The sequence below is a fragment of the Elephantulus edwardii genome, unplaced genomic scaffold, assembly GCF_000299155.1.
Source record: "Elephantulus edwardii isolate Elephantulus edwardi_28Jun2011 unplaced genomic scaffold, EleEdw1.0 scaffold00080, whole genome shotgun sequence".
NCBI classification, from domain to species: domain Eukaryota; kingdom Metazoa; phylum Chordata; class Mammalia; order Macroscelidea; family Macroscelididae; genus Elephantulus; species Elephantulus edwardii.
In genome coordinates this window covers 12,594,837-12,615,573 of record NW_006399830.1, presented here as the reverse complement: position 1 = coordinate 12,615,573, position 20,737 = coordinate 12,594,837, and the positions used below count along the sequence as shown (strand labels likewise).

The 20,737-nt window shown below is 55.6% G+C and overlaps 2 protein-coding genes across 2 annotated transcripts in view; both read right to left on the bottom strand.

Moving 5' to 3' along the window:
• Nucleotides 1-7,137: 7,137 nt before the first annotated feature.
• HSPB1 (heat shock 27kDa protein 1) lies at nt 7,138-8,409 on the bottom strand. The gene is made up of 3 exons (XM_006889696.1): nt 8,034-8,409; nt 7,456-7,519; nt 7,138-7,327 (listed from the first exon to the last, which is right to left on the bottom strand). The coding sequence occupies exons 1-3, from the start codon at nt 8,407-8,409 to the stop codon at nt 7,138-7,140; spliced, it is 630 nt and encodes a 209-aa protein (XP_006889758.1).
• Nucleotides 8,410-17,368: 8,959 nt separating this feature from the next.
• LOC102845174 (serine/arginine repetitive matrix protein 3-like) overlaps nt 17,369-20,737 on the bottom strand; it is a 38,280-nt gene continuing 34,911 nt past the window's right edge. Inside the window, exons 12-15 of the mRNA XM_006889794.1 lie at nt 20,615-20,736; nt 19,675-19,908; nt 19,442-19,579; nt 17,369-17,573 (exon numbers count right to left, since the gene is read on the bottom strand). Of these exons, the coding sequence (XP_006889856.1) occupies nt 17,369-17,573; nt 19,442-19,579; nt 19,675-19,908; nt 20,615-20,736 (699 nt within the window). The remainder of the gene's footprint in view (nt 17,574-19,441; nt 19,580-19,674; nt 19,909-20,614; nt 20,737) is intronic.

Sequence of the window (20,737 nt, the reverse complement as noted above, 5' to 3'; positions counted from 1 at the left end):
TCAGGTGGCTGTAAAGATTTAAGGTGACATGTAAGGAGGGTTCAGTCTAGTGACTGCCAGCTAGCAGGTGCTCCATACGTGATGGTTCCAATTGGCAATAAACTGGTGACACTGTCACAACCAGCTGAAGCAGGGTCCCCAGATCCAGACCTGGGCGGCCAGACCTTACAAAGGCAGAGTCAGGGTCTGACAACCCAGAGAACGAGCTGGCCCCTCCAGGGTAGGATTCCCAGGAAGCCCAGGGGCCATAAGCAACACCGGTCCAGAGCAAAGGAGACCTTGGTTAAAGACGTCATATGCATAGATTTGGGGAAGGTGTGAATGTTTTCTAGGACCCAGTCTCTTGCTCTCTTTCTCCCAGAACTCTGAATTGAGATTCTTGTAGGTTTCGGGCTAGGGCAGCAACAGGTGCCCATGGGGCCCCAGGGAGAGCGCCAGTGATGGACACAGTCCTATTTGGACCAAAGAGGACAAGAGTGTCCTGCTCAAGGCCTGCCTTGCCACTGCTCCAGCTCTTCCAGGACTAGGGTCCGCGGCCCTCCAAGGTGGGCCCGGGGCTTTCTATAAGGAGCGAGTCGGCACAGCTTGGGTTCTGAGCCAGGCCTGCCGCCACCTCCACTCCAGATCCAGTCTTCCTCCCATCGAGAGACCCTGCCATTGCCCTGGAACCCAGGGCCCCTGCTACGAGCCCCCCTGTGAGACCACTCCCTGTGTTCAAGGCTTTCGGGCTCTTCAGAACTTGAAGAGAGGGTCTTCAGACTAGAGCCACTGAAGGTGTTTCACAGGGAGAGCATGGGCAGCAGGGCTCAGAGGGGGTGGGACTGAGGTCCTCAGAGGGAAGGGGCCCTCCAAGAAGGGAGTCGATCAGAGAGGAATCTTGAGAAAGGGGGAGGACTTGATGACATGAGATGCAAAGACTAGGGTGGGAGTTGGAGAATTTAGGAGAATTCAGAAAAATGAGAAGGTCCCAAGAGGTGGAGGGGGCCTGATGTTGGAAGAGGCTAAGTCAGGGAGACAGAGGAGGGAGGAGTACTCAGGGAGAGGGGTGCCTTGTCAACGGAGATCAGAGGAGGAGGAGGCAGCATGATGGGCAGTTGGCTCGGGGACCCCTGTACTCGGAGCATTTATTCATTTGTTTAAATTATTACATTGCCTGTGTCAGAGGAACCTCTAGCCTCTTCCACCTCCTTCCTTTTTAGTGTTATTTGAATGAAAGTTTCCAAAATAAAGGAGTTTTCCATCCAACCACTCATGCACAATTTGGTTTAGAACGTTAATTTTTCACAGTATAACTGCAATTGTTCACAATATAACACAAAATCCCACCTTGTGATTCTGATTCCCGTTCATCCTCCAGCCTACCTCATCCTGCCTTCAGGGCTGTATGAGTGACCCAGTACTTCCTTTTTGACCTTCCACAGTCAAGGAATGAGTGCCTGTCTGGTGTTATTATTCACCTTACAGGCGGCCTGCCCATTCATTTGCTCAGTTGATTCATGGCACAGAAGTGTTCAGGATTGAAGGGTGACTAAGTTTCTACAAGTCTTTCATTGACCAGAAAGCCTGGCCAGCGGCCTACAGGCTTGATTCCCATCCTGCCTGGGATGACAACACCAACCTCCAGCCCTCTTGGAATGGAACCTGAGTGCAGAGTGGGCTGGCCCTGGCAGGGCGTCCAGCAGGAGCAGAGCTGGCCCAAACCCACACGTGGCCCAGGTTCAGGTTCAGTACTTCTTCCTATGCACACAGCCACGCCTGCCACCTCTCCCTGTTCTCTAACCTAACTCTCCCTGCAGACCTGCTCTTCCAGACAGTCTTCTAGGGGCTGGGGGTGGGGCAGACTCCCTTCCACTGCAACAGCATGCCCCGCTTCCCCACCCAGCTCATGCAGCCAAGAAGAAGGGAAAGGCTAGAAAAGCCCTTATTCTGCAGAGACCCTTCCCAGGGCTGCTCAGACATGACCTCAAGTCCCTAGACATACCCTTGTCCCTCTGGGCTGGGAGTCCGGGAGCCCTCGCCATCCGTGTATTTGGCTCCCTTAACACAGCGAGGTGGGCTCCTCCCTCCATGCGCCAGACTGGAGGCGCCAGGCAATTCTGTTACTGAGTCTTTAACTCTCCTGGAGTGTTTCATGCTGCCAACTCTCCCTCGTGGGCAGGGTCATCTCACAGAACGGCCCCAAGCCATAGAAAGACTCATCCTTGGAGGCACCATGAGATCAGTGGGGTTCAGGGGGAACAGTGGGGTTCAGCATCACCCAAAGAAGAGGAGAGAGAAAGGGAGATGATCCAGAACTCCAAGGGTCTAGCCAGAGACAGAGTGATCCCAGCCCAGGCATGTTCCCACCTACAAGACCCTGTGGTTCTCAGGGCTCAGGGACATCCCCATGAGGGACTGGCTGGTGTACACCCTGGAGCTGGGGGCCACACTTAGCCTTTTCTCCCCCAAAGCACATCAGATTCTGTGTTTCCCCCAACCTGCTGGGTGACCCAGGAAAGTGCAGTTCCTACTGGGACCTCAGGTTGCCCTCTGTATGATGACAGGCTGGGCAGGTTGTCCCCACTCACCAAGCCTTGGGCCCAGGCGAGGAGAGTGGATGTTTTCTTATTTGCCCATTTAAGGACCAGGCCAGTCCCTGAAGAAGGACATCATGTTTGTAAAGTAGTTTTTGTTTTTATTGTTGCTCTGTACTGTTGAGTTGGAGCCAACCCATAGCCCACCCTCCAGCTGGTTTTCAGAGGCAGTAAATAGTATAGGGAGCTCTGGTGGCCTAGTGGTAAGGAGTTGCGTTGTTGTTGTTGTTGATTGCCATCAAGTCAAGCACGACTCATAGTAACCCTATGAACAAAAGACCTGAAGCCTTTCTATAACAATTGTCATTTCTCAAAGTTCACAGAGTTTCCAGAGGCATGTTGTTTAAGAAGTGGATGCCATTCCTGTTTCCAAACCTGTCTTAAACTGAGAGTTCCACCAAACACTGCCCACCATGGGTAACCATTATGGCATTTGACACCCCAATGGCACAAGGTTCAGCATCACAGCAACCCCAGCTTACCTCGGTAGAGCAAATTGAAAGAAGAGTGCTGTGCCTCTTAGAGGAATGTTCCTCCAGGGGAGCTCTGGTGGCCTAATGGCAAGAAGCTACACTGCAATCCCAGAGGTGCATGGTTCGAATCCACCAGATGCTCTGCTGGGGAAGGAGGGACAATCTCCTCCTGTACCAGTCAGATCTGATTTGACGGTACACGCACACACACAAATAATAAAATAAAAATAAAAAAAATAAAGAAGAAGAATGTTCCTCCAAAATATTATAACAACCAACTCTTAAATACAAAGACCCTTCACAAGGTCTTGTTGATGCTAAACAAGAGGCTTAAAAAAAGAAAAAATATGGAACGCTTCACGAATTTGCATGTCATCCTTGCACAGAGGCCATGCTAATCTTCTCTGTATCGTTCAAATCTTAGTATATATGCTGCCAAAGCAAACACAAGGTTGCATTAGCAGCCTAAAAGTATGCAGTTCAAATCCACCAGCTGCTCCAAGGAAGGGGGATGGGCACTCTCCTCCTATGCAATTAACTGCCTCTGAAAACCTGCTGGAGGGTCCGTTATGGGTCCATTCCAACTCGATGGCACACACCACCACCACCAACAAATAATAATAATATGGGAGGAAATTGACCGTCTACCTCCTGCAGAGTAGCTGGTAGATTTGAACCATGTACCTTTGCATTGGCAGCACACGTTCTTACCACTAAGACTCTTCCTTTGTCCAGGTGCCCCCGTCAGGGGCCACGTCCTGGACTTCTTGGTCCAGTCTTATCAATATTCTGGAGACAGATGGCGCTATTCACACACAGCTGAAAGGGGACATAACTCCTAGTCATAGATGACAGGAATGACGAGAGGTTGAGAGAGGGCATCAGAAAGGCTTTGGTTTGATAATTCTGCTGCACTGAAAGACGCTTCCCCACCCGCCTCCACTTAACATGTTGTTATTGTTGTTGTTGTTGCTGTCAAGTTGAGCACGACTCATAGTGACCCTATAAACAGAAGACTTAATGCCTTTCCATAACTATCATCGTTTCTCCAAGTTCATACAGTTTCCAGAGGTGTATGGTTTAGGAAGTGGATGCAACTCCTGCTTCCAAAATTGTTTTACAACCAGGAGCTCCACCAAACACTGTCCGCATTGGGAAACCATTCTGGCATTTGATACCCCAATGGTACAAGGTTCAGCAGCACAGCAAACCTAGGTTAATTCATGCTGCACATCAATAAAGAGTGATGTACAAAGTAGAAGAATGTTCCTCTAGATATAACAGCACTAGTTTCATTTAGCAGTGGTTAAGTGTTGTTGTTGTTATGTGCCATCGAGTCATTTGAGACTCATAGCGACCCTACGTACAACAGCCCTAAACTCGGCTCTGTCCTGTGCCAATCGCACTGTCTCCGATATACTCATTCCGATTACCCCAGTCACTGAATCAATCCACCTCATAGAGGGCCATCCCCTCCTGTGCCGTCCCTCCACCCTCCCAAGCATGATGTCCTTCTCCAAGGACCGGCCTCTCCTCACAACATGTCCAAAGTATGTTAGACGGAGCCTCGGAATCCTTGCCTCCAAGGAGCCACCCGGTTTAACCCTTTCCAGGATGAATCTGTTTTCCTAGCAGTCCATGGTATTCTCAATACTCTTCTCCAGCACTACAGCTCAAAGGCATCAACTCTCCTATCCTCCTTAGTCAATGCCCAACTCTGATGCATAACAAGTGATTGCAAAGACCATGGCTTGTATCAGACACACCTTAGTCTCCAGAGAGACACTATTGCTCTTCAGTACTTTGGAGAGGTCCCTAACAGCAGACTCTCCCATGGCAATGTGGTGAAGTGTAGTCAAGTCAAATACGACCGAGAGTAAGCTTTGCACAAAAGCCCTGAACTCTGTTCTATAACTAGCATCACTTCTGTACATTTACAGAGTTTGTAGAGTTTCCAGAGGCATCTAATTTAGAAAGTGGATGCCACTCCTGCTTCCCACCATAAATCAATCTGGAAGCTCATCCAAACATTGTACATCACGGGTAACCATTGTGGTATTTGACAAGACTATGGAACAGTGTGCAGCATCACAGCAACACCAAGTTGTTCAGCAAATAGACAAAAGTTTGCTGTATCACTTAAGGAATATTCACTCGAAAATGAATAAATTTGGCCCGAGGGCCCTGCAGGGTTTCAGTGCCACATCTTTGAGCAGACCTCTACCCTAGGCAAAGGCTCAGGGACACCAGCTCTTGGGGGCGGGGGGGCGGGGGAAGAGCAGTAATACACATCAAACAGTACCTCGAAAACTTCCCTTACGTGCCCATCAGAACTGCCATCAAGACCCAAGCAAGCAGCCAAACTCCCAGAAGTGGAGGCTCCAGGCCCTGGCCTGCAGTCCCATCCTCCCCCTTCGGAGTTTTAAATCCACAGCTTTGAGCAGACCACACCTGCTCTTGAGGGGCAAAGAGCAATAATACACATCCAACACGACCCCCAAAACTTCCCTTATGTGCCCATCAGGACTACCATCAAGATGCAAGCCCCACTTAAGATAGGGTGAAAAAGTTATTCTTCCACTGTTGTTACATAAGTTTTCAGAGGCATTAAACTGCACAGGAGGGTCTTGTCTGTCTTTCTTCCATGGAACAGCTGGTGGCTTTGAGTTGGGAGTAGAAAGCCTTACCCCCAGGTCACCAGATTTCTCTAGTCTTACATTGTTCTTGTGTACTGTCAAGTGTGAACTGACCCTCCAGTGCGTTTTCAGAGGCAGTTTAATCTTGTCCATTCTTTTCCCCACGTAGCAGCTGGTGGGTTCAAACTGCATACCTTTGGGTTTACAGCACAGCTTACCACTAAAGCCACCTGGGCTATCATTATCTCCATTAGTTATCAGAGTCTTTCTGCCTAAAGTACTAAAGGTGTTATTTTATTGTCGGTTGCATGTATGTGTGTGTGGGGTGTTTTTATGTGTGCGTCTCTTTGTGTGGTAGGTTTAGGGCTTTGGAGATCAGGAAATGGGCTCAGGTGCTGGTGGGTGGAGGGTGGGGAGACTGGACAGCGCGCCCTGGCTGGCAGGCCCAGTCCCATGCTGCTGGCTGTACCAGCACAGTTCTTGTCTCTACGTGTTTATTTCTCTGCTGGCTGCCCTCCAGGTCCAGCCAGGCCCCTGCGGGCTGGCACCTGCTCTGCTAGTGCACACCCAGCCACACGTGGGCATCACCACGGAGTGCAGCAGGGAGCAGGGACAGGGAGAAGCTGGGAGGGGTGTACAGGGGTGTGGGTGTCTACTTTTCTCAGGGACCCTGGGAAAGTTGGGCTCTGGGCTTCATGAGGAATGTGGGAGTGTCTTCTCACAAAGGTTTGTGTGGGCAGAGGCAATATTGGGTCACAGACACTCGGAGCTGGAGAAGAGGATTCTGAAAGCCCCAGCTTGCTAGGGGATTCTGAAAGCCCCAGCTTGCTTTCTGTCTCAGGCCCCTCAAAACCTATCTTGGGTCATGATATCTGGTGGCAGAGAAAAGAGTCCACTACCCCTTCAGCAAGTTACCCTGGGGTTGCCACACCGGCAAGGCCACGCCCACCTCTGGTGGACAATGGTGTCCAGGGAACAAGGAGCTCTCAGGATGCTTGCCGGCCCTGCTCCTGCTTCGTCCACCTTCCCTGGACCCAGGCTAGGGGTCTGTGTGCCTGAGTTTGAAAGCCAGCATCAGCTGCCCTCCAGGTTCCTCTGTTCCACCCCTGGCATTTGATGGTTTAATTGCCAGGTTGCAGCATTTCTTAATAGTCATGCGAGGTGATGACAGGGCACAGCCATTGTACACATACATTGTATTCCCAGCGCCTGAGTTGGGCGTGGCTCCTCCAGCAAATCTGATGAATGTGTGATTGCCTATTAGCCTATTAGCCCTCCCCACCCCCCTCAAACTTCTACAAGCACTGAGTCTGAGGCAAAGCCAGGCAGTTGCTTCCAACTTTATTTGAGAAAAACTGAAGGTAACCGTATCAAAAGAGCATTCAAGATTAGGGGGCAGGGATGTTCAGTGATGGCGACTGGAGGTCCAGTGTGTGGGCAGCAGCTCTGAGACCTTCACTTGGCTCCAGGCTGCTCGGCCTTGCCAGCTTCTGGGCCTCCGAGCTGGGCCCGGGACTCGAAGGTGACAGGGATGGTGATCTCTGCAGACTGGGTGGCCGGCTTGGGAATGGGGGCCTCCACAGTGAGTGTGCCCTCAGGGGACAGGGAAGAGGACACCAGGGTGGGGTCCACACCAGGGGGCAGCCTGGGTATGCAGAGAGAGAGGAGCAAGAGTTACATGTGGTAGGCACTGCACCTCCCTAGAGGCCCCCCAACTTTCCCCACCCTCCCCTCCTCCACCTCCCACCTCCCCAGGCTGGTGCCAGGACTCACGTGTACTTCCGGGTGAAGCAGCGGGAGATGTAGCCATGCTCGTCCTGTCTCTCTTCGTGCTTGCCTGTGACAAAGAAGGGACAGTCAGGGGCAGTGTCCCACGCTGCCCAGAGGCCTGCACCTGCTCTGGGGCGGCAGGAGGTGGGGGTAGGGGTCAGGGCAGATGCTGATGGACAGAAGGGACTAGGGGGCCAGCTTCTCAGAGACTCTTGGAAAATTCTTTTGGATCTTTGGGCCCTGTGCAGGCGCAGCCTCCCGCAGGGAGCTGGCCAGGGCGGGGAGAGTGCGCAGGGGTGGGCGAGACTCAGGAAGTCCTCATTGTGCTGGGAATGCGGCTGGAAGTTTTTCTTCCTTACATAGAGATTGGAGAGCTGCGCGCCCGCTCCCGGGGAGTTGAATGAGAAACAGACTCAAGCAGCTGCCCAGCTCCTGGTCCTTGGCTGACCTCCAACTTTTGGACCCCACAGTCCCTGTGCCCCCCCTTCCATCCCACTCAACTCTCCCCGGACTGGCGGAAAGCGGGGTCCCCGCCGTCGCCCCACTGACTCTCTCGCCCTGCAGGCTCCCAGGCCACTCACCCGTGATCTCCACCACGCCCTCCTTGGTCTTGACGGTCAGCTCCTCGGGGGCAAAGTGGTTGACGTCCAGGGACACGCGCCAGCGGTCGGGGGTCTGGCGGATCTCGGAGATGCCACTGCTGAGCTGCCGGCTGAGCGCGCGGCTGTAGGCGGGCGCGGCCACGGCCACGGACGCGGGGCCCTCCACCGCGGCCCCGGGCAGCGGCCGCACGTAGCCGGGCCAGCCGCTGTGGCCGAACCACTGCGCCCACTCCTCGGGCAGCCGGGGCATCCCGAAGGCCTGGTCGAAGAGGCGGCTGTGGGCGGGGTACCAGTCGCGGAAGGGGTCCCAGCTGGAGCTGCGCAGGAGAGAGAAGGGCACGCGGCGCTCGGTCATGCTGCTTGGCCAGTGAGTTTGGAGAAGTCCGAGAGGGTTTGGCGAGTGAGTTCGGAGAAGTCCGAGAAGTGTGGGGCGCACGGAGCCGGGCCGGCGCTTTTATGGGGCCCCAGCCGGGTATTTTTAGCAGGCGGTGTCTCAGGTCTCTATTAATGGCAATGACCAGCTGGAGGCTGCCCCTCCCCTTGCATTCCTCCCACGGGGGCGGGGAATGCCCTGGCCTTATCTGGAACCTTCTCTCGTGAAAGAAAACAAACGGGCTGGCGCACCAGTCCTGGCCCTGGGCCCACTGCTGGACACTCCCTGGCCTGAACGCTGGTCCAACCCTTTTGTTAAGGAGGACGAGCTAAGAGAGAGACTGGTTTATACTTTCCCAGAGTGACAGGGCCGGGATTGGAACGTGTGTGTGTGTGTGTGTGTGTGTGTGTGTGTGTGTGTGTGTGTGTGTTTCCGCCCTTCATTGTATCTACTCGTCCCAGCCAGACTCCGTGCCTCAGTTTCCCCAACCTAGAAAGCAGAGGTGATGTCACCATAACGCTTACACCACTGGGGTAGTGGAAGGCTTCAGTGCCCTGGTGCATGTAAAGACTGTAGCCCAGGGCCTGGGACATGATAATTGCTAACACTGTTCTTATGAGTTGTTTGGAAAGGAAAAGAGGGAAAGAGCGTGCAGACATGCCTTTGTTGGCTCCACACCCAGCTCTGTGGCAGATGAGGTAGCAGGGGTGACATCCTCCCTTGCCCTGAGCAGGCTCAGCTCTGAAACCCCCAGATCTGGCGGTCCTGAGAGGGCGGAGAAACTTACTCCCCGATTTCCTTATTGACCACTGGACCGCAAACCTGAAGTTGCACGATCTTGACTCCATTGAGGTTTATCACTGACTTACCTGTGTGATTTGGGGCGGAGCTACTCCTTTCGGTAGCCTCCGTTTCTCTTTTATCATATTATGATCCTGATGTTCCTTTTTTTTGTGCAAATTATGTATGCATAAAGAGCTGGAGCTGGTAGAGAGAGTGTCTCTGGTCACTGCAGATGGTTAAACTTCACAGTCAACCTCAAGGTTGCAGGTTCAGGTCCACCCAGAGGAACCTCAGAAGAAGAGCCTCGTTACCTCCCCTGTGAAAACCCTCAGGAGCATGGCTCTGCTCTGACCCACAGGGGTCGAAGTTGACATGAATGACAATGACGAACGAGGTGGCTGGAGGCCCAAGGATAGCCCCTTGGCCACCCCTCTAGCTGGCCACCCACAGGATCCAGGCCCCACTCAGCTTTCAACTTAGGGAGAGTATGTGGCCCGTTTGTTCTTGCTATAACCCGAACATTCCAGTCTCTCTCCTGTCTGCCTTCTCCCCTCTCAGGGCCTATCGTCATTCTTTAGATGAAGAAAAAGACGTTCACAGACATGAAGTGACTTACCCAGTATCCCTGGTGAAACTCTCTCTCTCAAAACTCATTGCTCTGAGTCAGAACTGACTCATAGTTGACCCTCCACTGGCTTTTCTGAGGCTGTAAATCTAGTGTGAGGAGACTGTCCATCGTCCTCCGGAAGAATGGCTGGGGCACTTGAACCACATTAGGGGTGTGGCTTCTGTGGACTAGGCCACCAGAGTTCCCGCTGAAACACTAGCACAGCTAATCCCTTGCCTCTAAGGACCCAAGCTTCTTACTTCATGGGGCTCCTGACCTTGGGTCCTCCCAGGCCTGCTCTGCTTGCTGCCCTTACGCTGGGGCTGAAGCTCTGTTCCTGCCACTTCTAAAAAGTCCCTCGCACAAGGCCACTTAAGGAGTACCTGAGGGCCTAGAAGCCAGCCCCCCAGCTGCCCATCTTCGTGGACTGGCAGTAGTCAGTTGACAAGATTCATGCCTGCCCCCAAACTAGTTTTCTCTTTGTGGGGACACACAAACATCTCTTTTTCTTATTCACCTGCCCCCTCTCAGGGAAAAAACAGAACTGGGCCTAGAGGTGAAGCTGAGGTCACCTTTGAAAAGCCTGTGGAGCCACTGGGGTCTGGAGGGCCCGGGGTGCAGGCAGGCAGGACTCCTAACCCCTGCTTTTTTCTCATTCCTCTTGTTGGATGGATTTCAGCTGGAAGTTACTAGCTGCCCCCCCCCCCAAGAGTCTCAGCTTGAGGAATCCAGGCCGTCACCCCTTGGCACGCCCTGCCCCACCTAACCCTAGCTCTATAAAGTGAAGGTGAGGTCATCCACCCCTCAGGACCCTGCCTGCTCCCTTCAGCCCCGACTGGAGCCCAGGGCGGCCCGCCCATAGTGCGTGGTCAGGTGTGGGCAGGGTGCTTTCAAGTACAGCCCTGCCAGGCCCAGCCACGCTGGGTGGGGGCGCCCGGCTTTGTTCACACAGCGCCCTTCATCTTGTCTACAACCAGGGTGTGGAGAGTCCGTCCTTGCTGCCTCCGCCGGAGGAAGTTGTGCAACCCACTCCCCCTGCCGCCAGCAGGTCACTCTGGGGGCTGAGGATTCACATCCACCATCGCTGGGTCATCTCTTCTATTCTGATACCATCCAGTCTATCACAGGGCAGGGACATGGACAGCCCTGGGCAGCACGGGGCCGGCTGAGAGGGGGTGGAGGGAGAGAAACTGGGTTTTAGGGTCAGACAGGACTGGGCTTGAATCTGGGCTCTGGTGATCTCTCAGAGCCCACATGTTCCCATCTGAAAAATTAGGTGAGTGGTACACCCACCCTTCAGGGTGGTGGTGAGTCTCCAGTACGGTGATGTGTGAAGGGCGGATGCTTAGCATTTGCTGAGTTCTTGTGGAAGAGAACCCCGCTGTCATCGAGTTGCTTTCAGCTCACTGTGACCCTCCACCGGGTTTCTGAAGCTGTAAATCTTAACTGGAAGAGACTGCCCATGGAGTCGAACCTCTGATCTTTTGGTTAACAGCCCAATGACTTATACACTATGCCACCAGGACTTCTTGTTATTAAGGAAAAAGGGCCTTTTATTTTGGACTTAATAGAGTCATATGCACTTTTATGGTTTCAAAGTATTATATCAGAGTTCCCATTTTTCAGATGAGAACACTGAGGGGCAGCATTACTCCTAGGTGACAGAACTGGTAAGGGTGGGCCAGAACTGGAACTCAAGCCTCGTGACCCCTCATCCCAGGCGGGAGAATTCCCAGGCAGGCCTGGAAGGTGCAGAGGGAGGTTTGCATCTACGTGGGCCTTATTGGGTCAGGCTCTCTGGGGATCCCTTGCAGCCCTGACCAGGCACCCTTCTTTCAGGAAGTCATCCCTCCCCACCTGCCCACTTGTTCTTTGATAGTTTGAGACTTCAGCGTCCTGGGACACTGAGCTGCCAGGACTAGTCTTTCTAGTGGTCCAGGTGACAACTCCACCCCAAGAGGGATTCCGAGGCCACAGGGTGGGTCACAACCCACCCCCTGTCTAGTGCATACTGTCTGGTCTGGGGGCTCTGAGCTGGCTACAAATGTGGTGTGCACTGGCTCAGCTCTCTTGGTCTGGGTCCGAGACCGTGGCCACGCTGGTCATGCCCTTGGCAGGCTTCACTGGCGGTGATGGAGCTAGCCCCTCCCTCTTTGGCTCAGCCACAGAGAAAGCTCCAGAGTCTTCTAGCTCCCGGAGCTCCCCGGAGAGGCATGAGAGCTGCCCACTGCACTAGCCACAGGGCCTTCCAGGAACTGAAAATGCGGGCAATCTTCTGTGGGGGGTGGCAGGCAGGGGATCTTTCTGGAAACTTCTGGATATTACCCCTCTGGGAGTATATTTCTAAAAACTCCACCTCTGGTCTGCCTAGAACTGTGGCTGGTGGCTTATCCAGAAATCATTTGGACTATGGGATGTAAGGGTCCAGGAGGGAGGGCTTGAGATCCATCCTCCAGCCCCTTCTACCTCCACTAGACTCCCACTGTGGAAAAGAAAAAAATAAATCGACCTAGCCTGGGAGTTTGGGTACTGAGATGTCTCTGGCGTGGAGATCTTGGCCCGTGGCTGGCTGCGTGACTCATTTTCTTCATCTGCACAATGAGACCATTGGACTGGATGTTCTGTGAGATTCCTTCCAGAGCCAGGAGTCAACTGTTCCTTCTCAGGGATCCTCCCTACCCCGGCTCCCTGCATACCTGCTCTGCAGGCTAATGCTGCAGGAAGGGTCTGTGCAGTGGTGAGTGGAGGCAGAGGCTGATGGGTGGGGAGGAGGACCCACTCGCCAGGCCTGAGCTGGGGACTGTCCCATTCTTGTTCAAAACCCCTCATAGGCATTGAGCCAGAACCCACCCAGCCCGGGAGCAGAGTGCCAGCTTTCTCTTGAGGAGCCTGGTGGATTCAAATCTCTCCATTAGCAGTGCTCCCCAAGCACTGCGCCACCAGACCTCCTTGGGTTCAGCCTTCCAGGTCAGGGAGTAGGAGGAGACCCTCGTTGAGCCCAAGTGTGATTTGGGGCTACCGTCTCTTAAAATCAGGGTAAGATAAGGAAAATGGGGGTGCAGAAGTGCAGAAGTTCCCTCAAAACCCAAAGAAGAAAAGAGTTCCTGTGCCAAAGTGGATTTGGGGCCTTAGAAAGTGGGCAGATGGCCATGGAGATAAGCAGTCCTGAGGCAAGGGTGTCTCCAGGCCTGGGGTCTCCTGAGAGCCCTCAGGTGGGGGGCCTGGAAAAGAGCAGGGTCCCTCCACTGATAGGTCATTTTTTTGGGATACTGGCCAAGCTGAGAGAGACAGGCAGGAGGCCAGGGGGCTTCCCAGAGCAGGAGGGAATGGTAGTACTGGCTCAGAGCCCGGACACCCAAACTAGGGCCCTGCATTATTCACCTGCATTATTCTTCTAGGTTTAAAGGTACAGGAAAGTGTTAGAAACTGTTAGGGGTACAGGAAAGTGTTAGAAACTGTTAGGAGAAATGGAAAAATACTGCCAGGGAGATGGAACAGGAAAGCCCTGTGCAACCTCCCCAAGGCTGCGTGGATAAGGAGGTGAAGGATGGGGGGTCCTCACTAACCCCCATCTCATGGGCAGACCAGGAAAGAACCTACTACACCCCAGAATTAGAGTAGGCTCAGGGGCAGGCCACATCCCAGGACGGTGCCCCAGTCTCCCTCCCTCTTCCACGGCAGGTAAGCGAGTTTCCTGTTTTTCTACCACAGTAATTTTCCTTTTTCCAACTTTCCCAAGGTAGGGAGCAGGGTTGCTCAGTTAGGACCCCTGGTCTGTGGAAGGGGTCTTTCCCCTAGATGGCTGGGGAGGGCACTGAGGTTAAGGAACTGGCTGGAGGGACTGTCCCCCCAGGGTCCTCTCCACTGACCAACCCTGTTTGTGCCTCATCCTTCGCCGCCTCTCTGTCTCCCTCTAATGTCTTCTGGCTGCCACTGCACCTCACCTTAGGCCCAATCCTGCCCGGAGGATCCTGAACCTTCCCTCCTTCATTTACTCGGCACACACTGCAAAGGTGCCTGTTTTGAGGACGTAGAGACCAACAATATATGGCCAGGTTTCTAGCGTTCACAGCCTTACAAGGAGGGAGATATATCAACAAGCCCGTAATTGGAAGGGAAAGCTCAGAGCCCTAGAAACCAGAGCAGAGCCAGAGCTGACGGAATCTTCATGAAGGAGGGGCAGCTACAGTGCAGATCAGCACGTCCTCCGGGAGGCAGCAGTCCTGAATGAGCTGCCTGAAGCTCTGGGGGAGGACGTTGGGCACAGGCTCAGCTGGACTGGGCTCCAGGGCAGTAATGGGAGGGGAGCTGTTAGGGTCTGTTGTGTTGACTGTGACTATGACTCAGCGATCCCATGAACAAATCTGAACCTTGCCCTGCAAGACCTCATGGTCTGTGATGCACAAGCCATTTGTTGCCGTCATGGTTTCAGTCCATCTGGTTGACAGTCTCCCTCTCTTTCTCTGACCTTCCACCTTTCCCAGCATGATGTCTCTTTTCAAGGACTGGCCCTTCCTGACAACACGGCCAAAGTATGAGATGAAATTTCACCATCTTTGTTTCTAAGGAGCACCTTGGTCACACTTCCTCGAGAACAATATGAGTAGGACCCTGGTGGCTTAACGGTAAGAAGTTGTGCTGCCAACTCAAAGGCACATAGTTCGAATCCTCCAGCTGATCTGTGGCTGAAAGATAGACAATCTCCTGCTTTGCGATTTACAGCCTCTGCAAACCCGCTGGCGGGTCGGCTATGAGTCAGTTCCAACTGACAGTACATGACATGGTGGAGTAGAGGATGTCAAACTCCAACTGGGGTCATTTGAAAGGTCTCAAGGCTAGTGGACATGGCCACAAGACCCAGAGGTCCTCAGAGCCAGGAACTGTGCTTGATACACCGTGTCTCTCTCGTTGCCACTCAGTCAGAATCGACCCTTCACTGGGTTTCTGAGGCTATTCCATTACACGAGGGGGGATTGCCCAACTTTCTCCAGTGGAGCCGCTGGTGGATTTGAACTGCTGGACAGGCATGGCCTTGGAATTAGCAGCACAATCCCCACCACAGTTTCCCTTGGCACATGGTAGCTGTGGGAATCCTAGTGGGGGAGGCTTGTTGGCCCCGGAGCCTGGAGGGAGGATGGGGAGTGGCACAGTCTGGGCAGCCTGGCTGTCAGTTGAGAGGGAGGTGGGTGGCCAGCCAGTGAGAGCTTGGAGTGGAGGGCAGCAGAGAAGTAGGGATGGCATCACAGCTTCTAGTCCCAGGACCGGCGCCTGGCAGAGCATGTCCAATTGTTATGACAGCGTTAGGGTGTGTTCTAAAGTCCGCACTGTCCCCAGAGCAGCACCAAGCCTGCTCTTCCTGTCGCCCCAACCCTTCCCTGAGAACTGGTTTTATGGAAGTGAATTAAGAGTTAAAGGGTTCACCTGCTTTGAACAGCTTCCTCAGATCAGAAATGGGGCCAAGGGTCAGAGGTCACCTCTGTGCCCCTTTCAGTTTGAGAGAAGAGGAACTGGGAGTGGGGAGGCTTCTGTGCTGACACAGCCTCAGGCTTGAGGACCACGTGGAAGGGACTGGGGACGTGGCCTGTGTCAGGGCTCACGCAGGCCAGGGCCATGGCCACGGCCACATCTGCCACACCCTCAGTAGAATGCATGAAGGCGCTCAACCTGCGAGTCCCCGAGTGAGGTCAGAAACGGAGCACAGGCATTCTTCGAAGAAATGGTCCTCAGCCTTCACCGGGTCCTTCAAGGGTGGCTGACTCAAAGCAAGGTTAGAATCCATCCATCACTGCACTCCATCTTTTTAGTCCCCACACTGGCTGGTGGCTAACCAGGGTCAGGCCTATAGTTCTCCCCTTAACATAACACTTCCCAGCATACTCACTCTACGGTGAGCACTGCCACTTAAATATCATCTCAGTCCTGTTGAGATATTTAAATAGCAGTGCTCAGCTGGCCCAGGATTCACCCAAGTGCTGAGTCCTAATGGCTCTAAATTCATCTCATGAGGGTCCTCCACCTCCTGGGGACCCCATACTGTTGAAGCTAGGCTGGTGGAGTGGGGGCCACGCAGGTGTGCAGTGTTTGGAACGTACTGCCTTCCAGATGAGACGATCTTCATGGGTCCCTGTTTTCCTGTTCACGTTCACTATGGGGAGGTGCTCCCTTGGAGGGAGTATGGGTACCAGGGAAGCTAAGCCCCTCTTGTTCATCAGAAGATAGGACCCCAGGGTACCCCCAAATTCATACAGACTGCTCCCTCCACCTGCCATCCGGGCAGAGTTTTATTAGAGTCCCGCTTGTATCCGCACTGCGGAGAGGAGGAGAGGGAAACAGAACCGAACCCGGATGAGACCCCAGCCCCTCCCCCCACTGGAGCCTAGGCATCTGCCCCTTTGGGCCAAGGAAGACTTTGTGAGATCCCTGAGGGTACCAGGAGGAAGGGGCAGGGGCAGCAGAGGACAACTGGGGGCCACAGCTTCCCAGCTGCTGTGCTGGGCGGAGGTCCAGAACCAACCCTTCCTTCAGGGGGGCTGATCGCCTCCCCGCCGGACTCCGAGGACAAGGCGCTCCCTTGAGCAGACCCTGTGGTGCCCATTATCCTTGCTTGCAACTTTGTGACCATCTGGCTCATGTCCCTGATGTGCTGTCCTCCTCTCAGGTGGAGCAAGGACAATGCTGGCCTGCCCCTTTCCCCTCCCACTTCCTCTCAGTCTGCTTGGTCATCAGATTGCCCGGCTTTCCCCCCCAACCCCCTTCCCAAGCCTGCTCCGTGAGGTCCTCCCCATCTGCCTCTTCTCTCCTCCACCTTCTGACCCGAGCCCTCTTGGACGTCAAAGTCAAGTGCAGCTGTGGTCTGTGTCTCCCACCCCTTGTCCTGCAGAAGGCCTGGCTGGTGTGGTCTTGGCCCAGGGCGTAGGGTGAGAGCTAGGGAGAGTCCAGCTTGGGAAAGTAGGTCCACTCCGTCCCTCAGGATGGGTCTTGGGTCCTATGCTGTCTGGGCATCCCTTGCTTGGGAGCAGAGGGAGGGTTCAGTTTCCAGCCCTCACCTTGGGAGGGTCCTCCCGCAGCCAGCCCCAGATGAAGCAGCTCTCGGGCCTGGATGGTGGTACACCGAGAGGATGCCTCTTTCTGTACCAACCTCTCCATCTGCCCAGTAACAGAGGGGCCTGGCGTCCTGTGGGGTGACAGTGGAGGCTCCCCGGCCTGTGCCTGCAGAGCTGAGGGGAAGTGACCCAGCACATCGAGGACACATGCCCTTCCCCACAGTGCCCAGCCTGGTGAGCTGGCATCAAGCAGAAAGAGGGGCAAGGCAATCCCCATGTTCACTCGGCTCTTTGTTCCCTGAACCCAGGGGGTGGGTAGGAGGTGGGGGGCACACTGTAGAAGCACCAGAATCTGGCTCCTCCGTGTCTACAGGGGGTCCACCCTCAAGGCCTTCCTTGGTCCCATCTGCCCACGTGCTGGCCCCGGGCCTTCTGAGTAGTGTGAATGTAACCTCCCCCAGGGTCTTGGAGCCTGGCACAGGGGGCACCAAGCTGAGTCCCTCTGGGCTCAGAAGCCCCCACTCTCTGAGCTGCTCCGGCTGTGGTAGCTGGGGCTGGGGGTCCGGGAGGGGCTGCGGCTGCGGCTGCGAGTCCCACGGCTCCGGCTGCTGTAGCTTCCGTGGCTGTGGCTCCGGCTGGAGTAGTCACTGCTCAGGCAGCTGGAGGAGGAGGAGGGGCTGGGCCGGTAGTACGGGATCGGGCGCTTGCGGGCACTGCCAGGAGGGAAAAGTGCATTGACAGGGCGTCCAGGGCCACAAAGGCCAGGAGACCCATCCCTGCAGTGGCCAGAGTTCCCCTGCCTCAGTTTCCCCCAAATCCTGGACTGAGAGCCCCTTGAGAGGATGCAGCAACCATTGAGTGGTTGCCAAATCCATGCTGTTCATTTCAAATGTCTGCATGCCACAGGGGAGGTGCTCAAGGAATACTTTTCAACGATACCATTAAAACATGGCCAATGCCGGGCAACCAAGCAGAGCAGTGGATTCTTTGCATGGAAATGTTTGTGACTACGCCCGGAGGTCTGGTGGAACCCTCTTCTGCCTCGGCGCCCTCCTCCCCCAGGGCCCTCGGTCACTGAGCCAGTCACACACTCTGCTGTGGCTCCTCAGAGAGTGTCCCCGTTTCTCATGAGATCAAGTCATTGGTTGTCCAGGCCTCTGGATGGAAACAAGGAGGAAACACCTGGCCACTGCTGCCCGAGACCAAGGCCCAGCCCAGCCTGTTGGCCCTCACTCTTCAGTCCACTACCTCCCTCTAGCCCAGAGTTAGTTTGAAGCCAGGAGGCTGTGACCCAGAAAAAGAGAGAGACTGGTTAGGGGGGCAGCCATGCCCCATCACGTGGAGTTAATTCTGAGGAAGAAAAGAGGTAATGGTTAGTGGGAGGAGGAGGCAGCCTGGGAGAGGCCGAGAGGGGCACCAGGTGGAAGGCGTGGGGTCCTGACCATCTTGGGACCTCCAGGCCAGGGCCAGGGGTGTGGTTGGTCTTGAGGGAGTGGAGGCAATGTCCTCTCTTTCTTAGTGGTCTCCAGCAGGAGAACTAAGGAGGAGGACTTGGCTATTATCATGTCAGAGCTGAAAGGATGTCTGTGGATGCCTCAGGTCCCGGCAGAGCAGCTCAGATCATGGCATCTGCCACACCAATGCATCCTGGACACAGCCCTACTCAAGCCAGTGGGGAAGAGGAGGAATGTTTTCTCTGGCATCTGACACCACCACTACCACCACCAGAGGCCCGGCTGCTGTGCCCCCTCCTCCAGTTCTTGGGGGGCTAGTGGAACAGTGATGTTAGTGAGAGAAAGGAGAGCAGTTAAAGAGATAGCTGAACAGAGCCAGGTCAGCTCACATGGGCATCTCCCTGAGGCCTGTGGAGAGGGGGTCCAGATGGCCCCCAGGCTGGCCACAGGCCACTCAGCACGCTGGACCTTGAGATGAAGGAGAAAAGGAGACGTCATTGCTCGCAGGGAAAAAGAGGGGCTCGAGATCAGCTGGCTGGAATCTTCCAGAGTTGGACTCAAGTCTGCAGTACCTCACCAGACAGGAGCCCAGTGGCCTCCAGGTGCCTTCAGGCCCTCACTGGGCCCCTTCCCTTCGGAGGGCTCTTTCCCAGAGTCCACAGGGAGCTCTGGTGGCCTAGGGGTGAAAAGCTGCCCTGCCAACCCTCGGGCTAGAGGTTCAAATTTATCAGTTGTACTTATGTGTTTGTGGAAGATGGACTCCACCCACAGGATTTACTGCAGGGTGTGTGTGTGTGTGTGTGTGTGTGTGTGTGTAAGATGGCAACTCCTCCCGTGTGATTTACCGCCTCTGAAATCCCGCTGGAGTGTCAGCGATGGGTGGGTTTGGATTCCGCGGCCCACAACACCAACAGCTTCCCCCACCCCCCGCCCCTCCTTGGACACCTGAGTGAGCCCTGCAGCCACGTGGGCTTCTGCAAACCCTGCCCCTTCTCCTTTACAGCCCCCACCCCTGCGGAAACCCCTCCTCTCCCCTCCTCCTTCCAGTGTCAGGAGGTCCAGGAGGCCTGGCGAAAAGCCCTGCCCCCAGGTCCCCAGGACCCCTGACCGCGGAGCAACACTGGTACCTGGTGATGCGCCGAGGCTCCATGAAGCTGGGCGAGTCCCGGCGCCGCTTGCGGATGGGCGAGTAGCTGCGGGAGCGGCGCCGCGTGCGCGCGGCCTCGGCCTCGGCGTGCCTCGCGCGGCCCTCGGCATCCTTGTCCCTGCGGGCGACCGCGATGGGTGACAGCGATGGGCCACGGGGAGCACCTGCCCGCGCTCCAGGCCTCGCAGGGAGCGGCAGGGCGGGCGCACTTACCGGCCCGGAGCCTTCTTGGGCGACGACGAGCGGGGCGAGCGGCTGGGGCTGCGGGTCCGCTTCTCCGCCGAGCGCGAGCGGGACTTGGAGGGCGAGCGGCTGGAGCTCCACGAGCGGGGGTGGGCGTCAGGGCTGCGCGACGAGCTCTTCCCGTCGGGGCCGCCATGACGGCCGTGCGCGCCCGGGGACGGCGAGGGGCTGGCGGGGCGCGCGCGTGCAGGCCGCTCCTTGGCCCTGGGGGTGGGGCGGCAGTGAGGGGAGGAACCCCAAGGGGGGAGATGGATCAGCTAGGCGGGCTTTGGGAGATTTCCTGGGGTGCGTTGGAGGGTGGGATCGGTGAGGGGCTCTGTGGGGTGAGTAGGGGTCTATGAGGAGAGGAGGGAAGTAAGTGAGGGTCGGTGAGGAAGGGAGAGGGCTCCTCATTGAGGGGGCTCAATAACGAGGGGCAGCTCAGTGGGAGAAGAGAGCAGGGGTGGGAGAGGGACCCTGCAAGGAGAGGGGCGCTGGCGGTGGAGAGAGGGGTCAGTGGGGTCAGGGGGCTTTATGGGGTAGAAGGGTCTTGGAGGGAGGGACTTGGTGGGGCAGAGGGGGCCTGGGAGAGAAGGAGGGTCAACGTGGGAGAGAGGTCATGAAGAGGAGAGATTAGGGGGCACTTGTGGGTCAAGGGGAATCTAGAGGAATAGAAAAGCCTAGGGGGGAGGTCTTGAGGGGCAGAGGGGTCTGGGAGGGGAGGCTTGGGTAGGGATAGAGGAGTCCGGGAGGGGAAGGATTAGGGGAGAGGGGTCAGGGAAGGGAGGTTTTGGGGAAGAGGGGTCAGAGAGGAGAGGGATTGGGTGAGGGGAAAGGGGTTCCGGGAGGCAAAGGGTGCAGCGTGGGACGGAAGGGGTCAGGGCAGGGCGGTTGGGGCAGCAGGCCAACTTTCCAGGCTGGGCTCACTCACCGTTTCCCGTGTCCGCCGTGGCCTCGCTCGGAGCTGGGCTCGGGCCCGGGGCCCGGGACGCCCCCGCCGCCACTGCCGCCTCCCGAGTCGCTGCTGGAAGGGGCCCGGCTGAGCGACCGCGAA

What these genes read in the sequence shown, in the direction of transcription:
- HSPB1 (XM_006889696.1), bottom strand. Translation starts at nt 8,409, where the DNA reads ATGACCGAGCGCCGCGTGCCCTTCTCTCTCCTGCGCAGCTCCAGCTGG. An exon ending in GGGCGTGGTGGAGATCACGG is followed by an intron (nt 7,520 to 8,033) that starts GTGAGTGGCCTG and finishes TCTTTGTCACAG; the next exon opens with GCAAGCACGAAGAGAGACAG. An exon ending in TGCTTCACCCGGAAGTACAC is followed by an intron (nt 7,328 to 7,455) that starts GTGAGTCCTGGC and finishes CTGCATACCCAG; the next exon opens with GCTGCCCCCTGGTGTGGACC.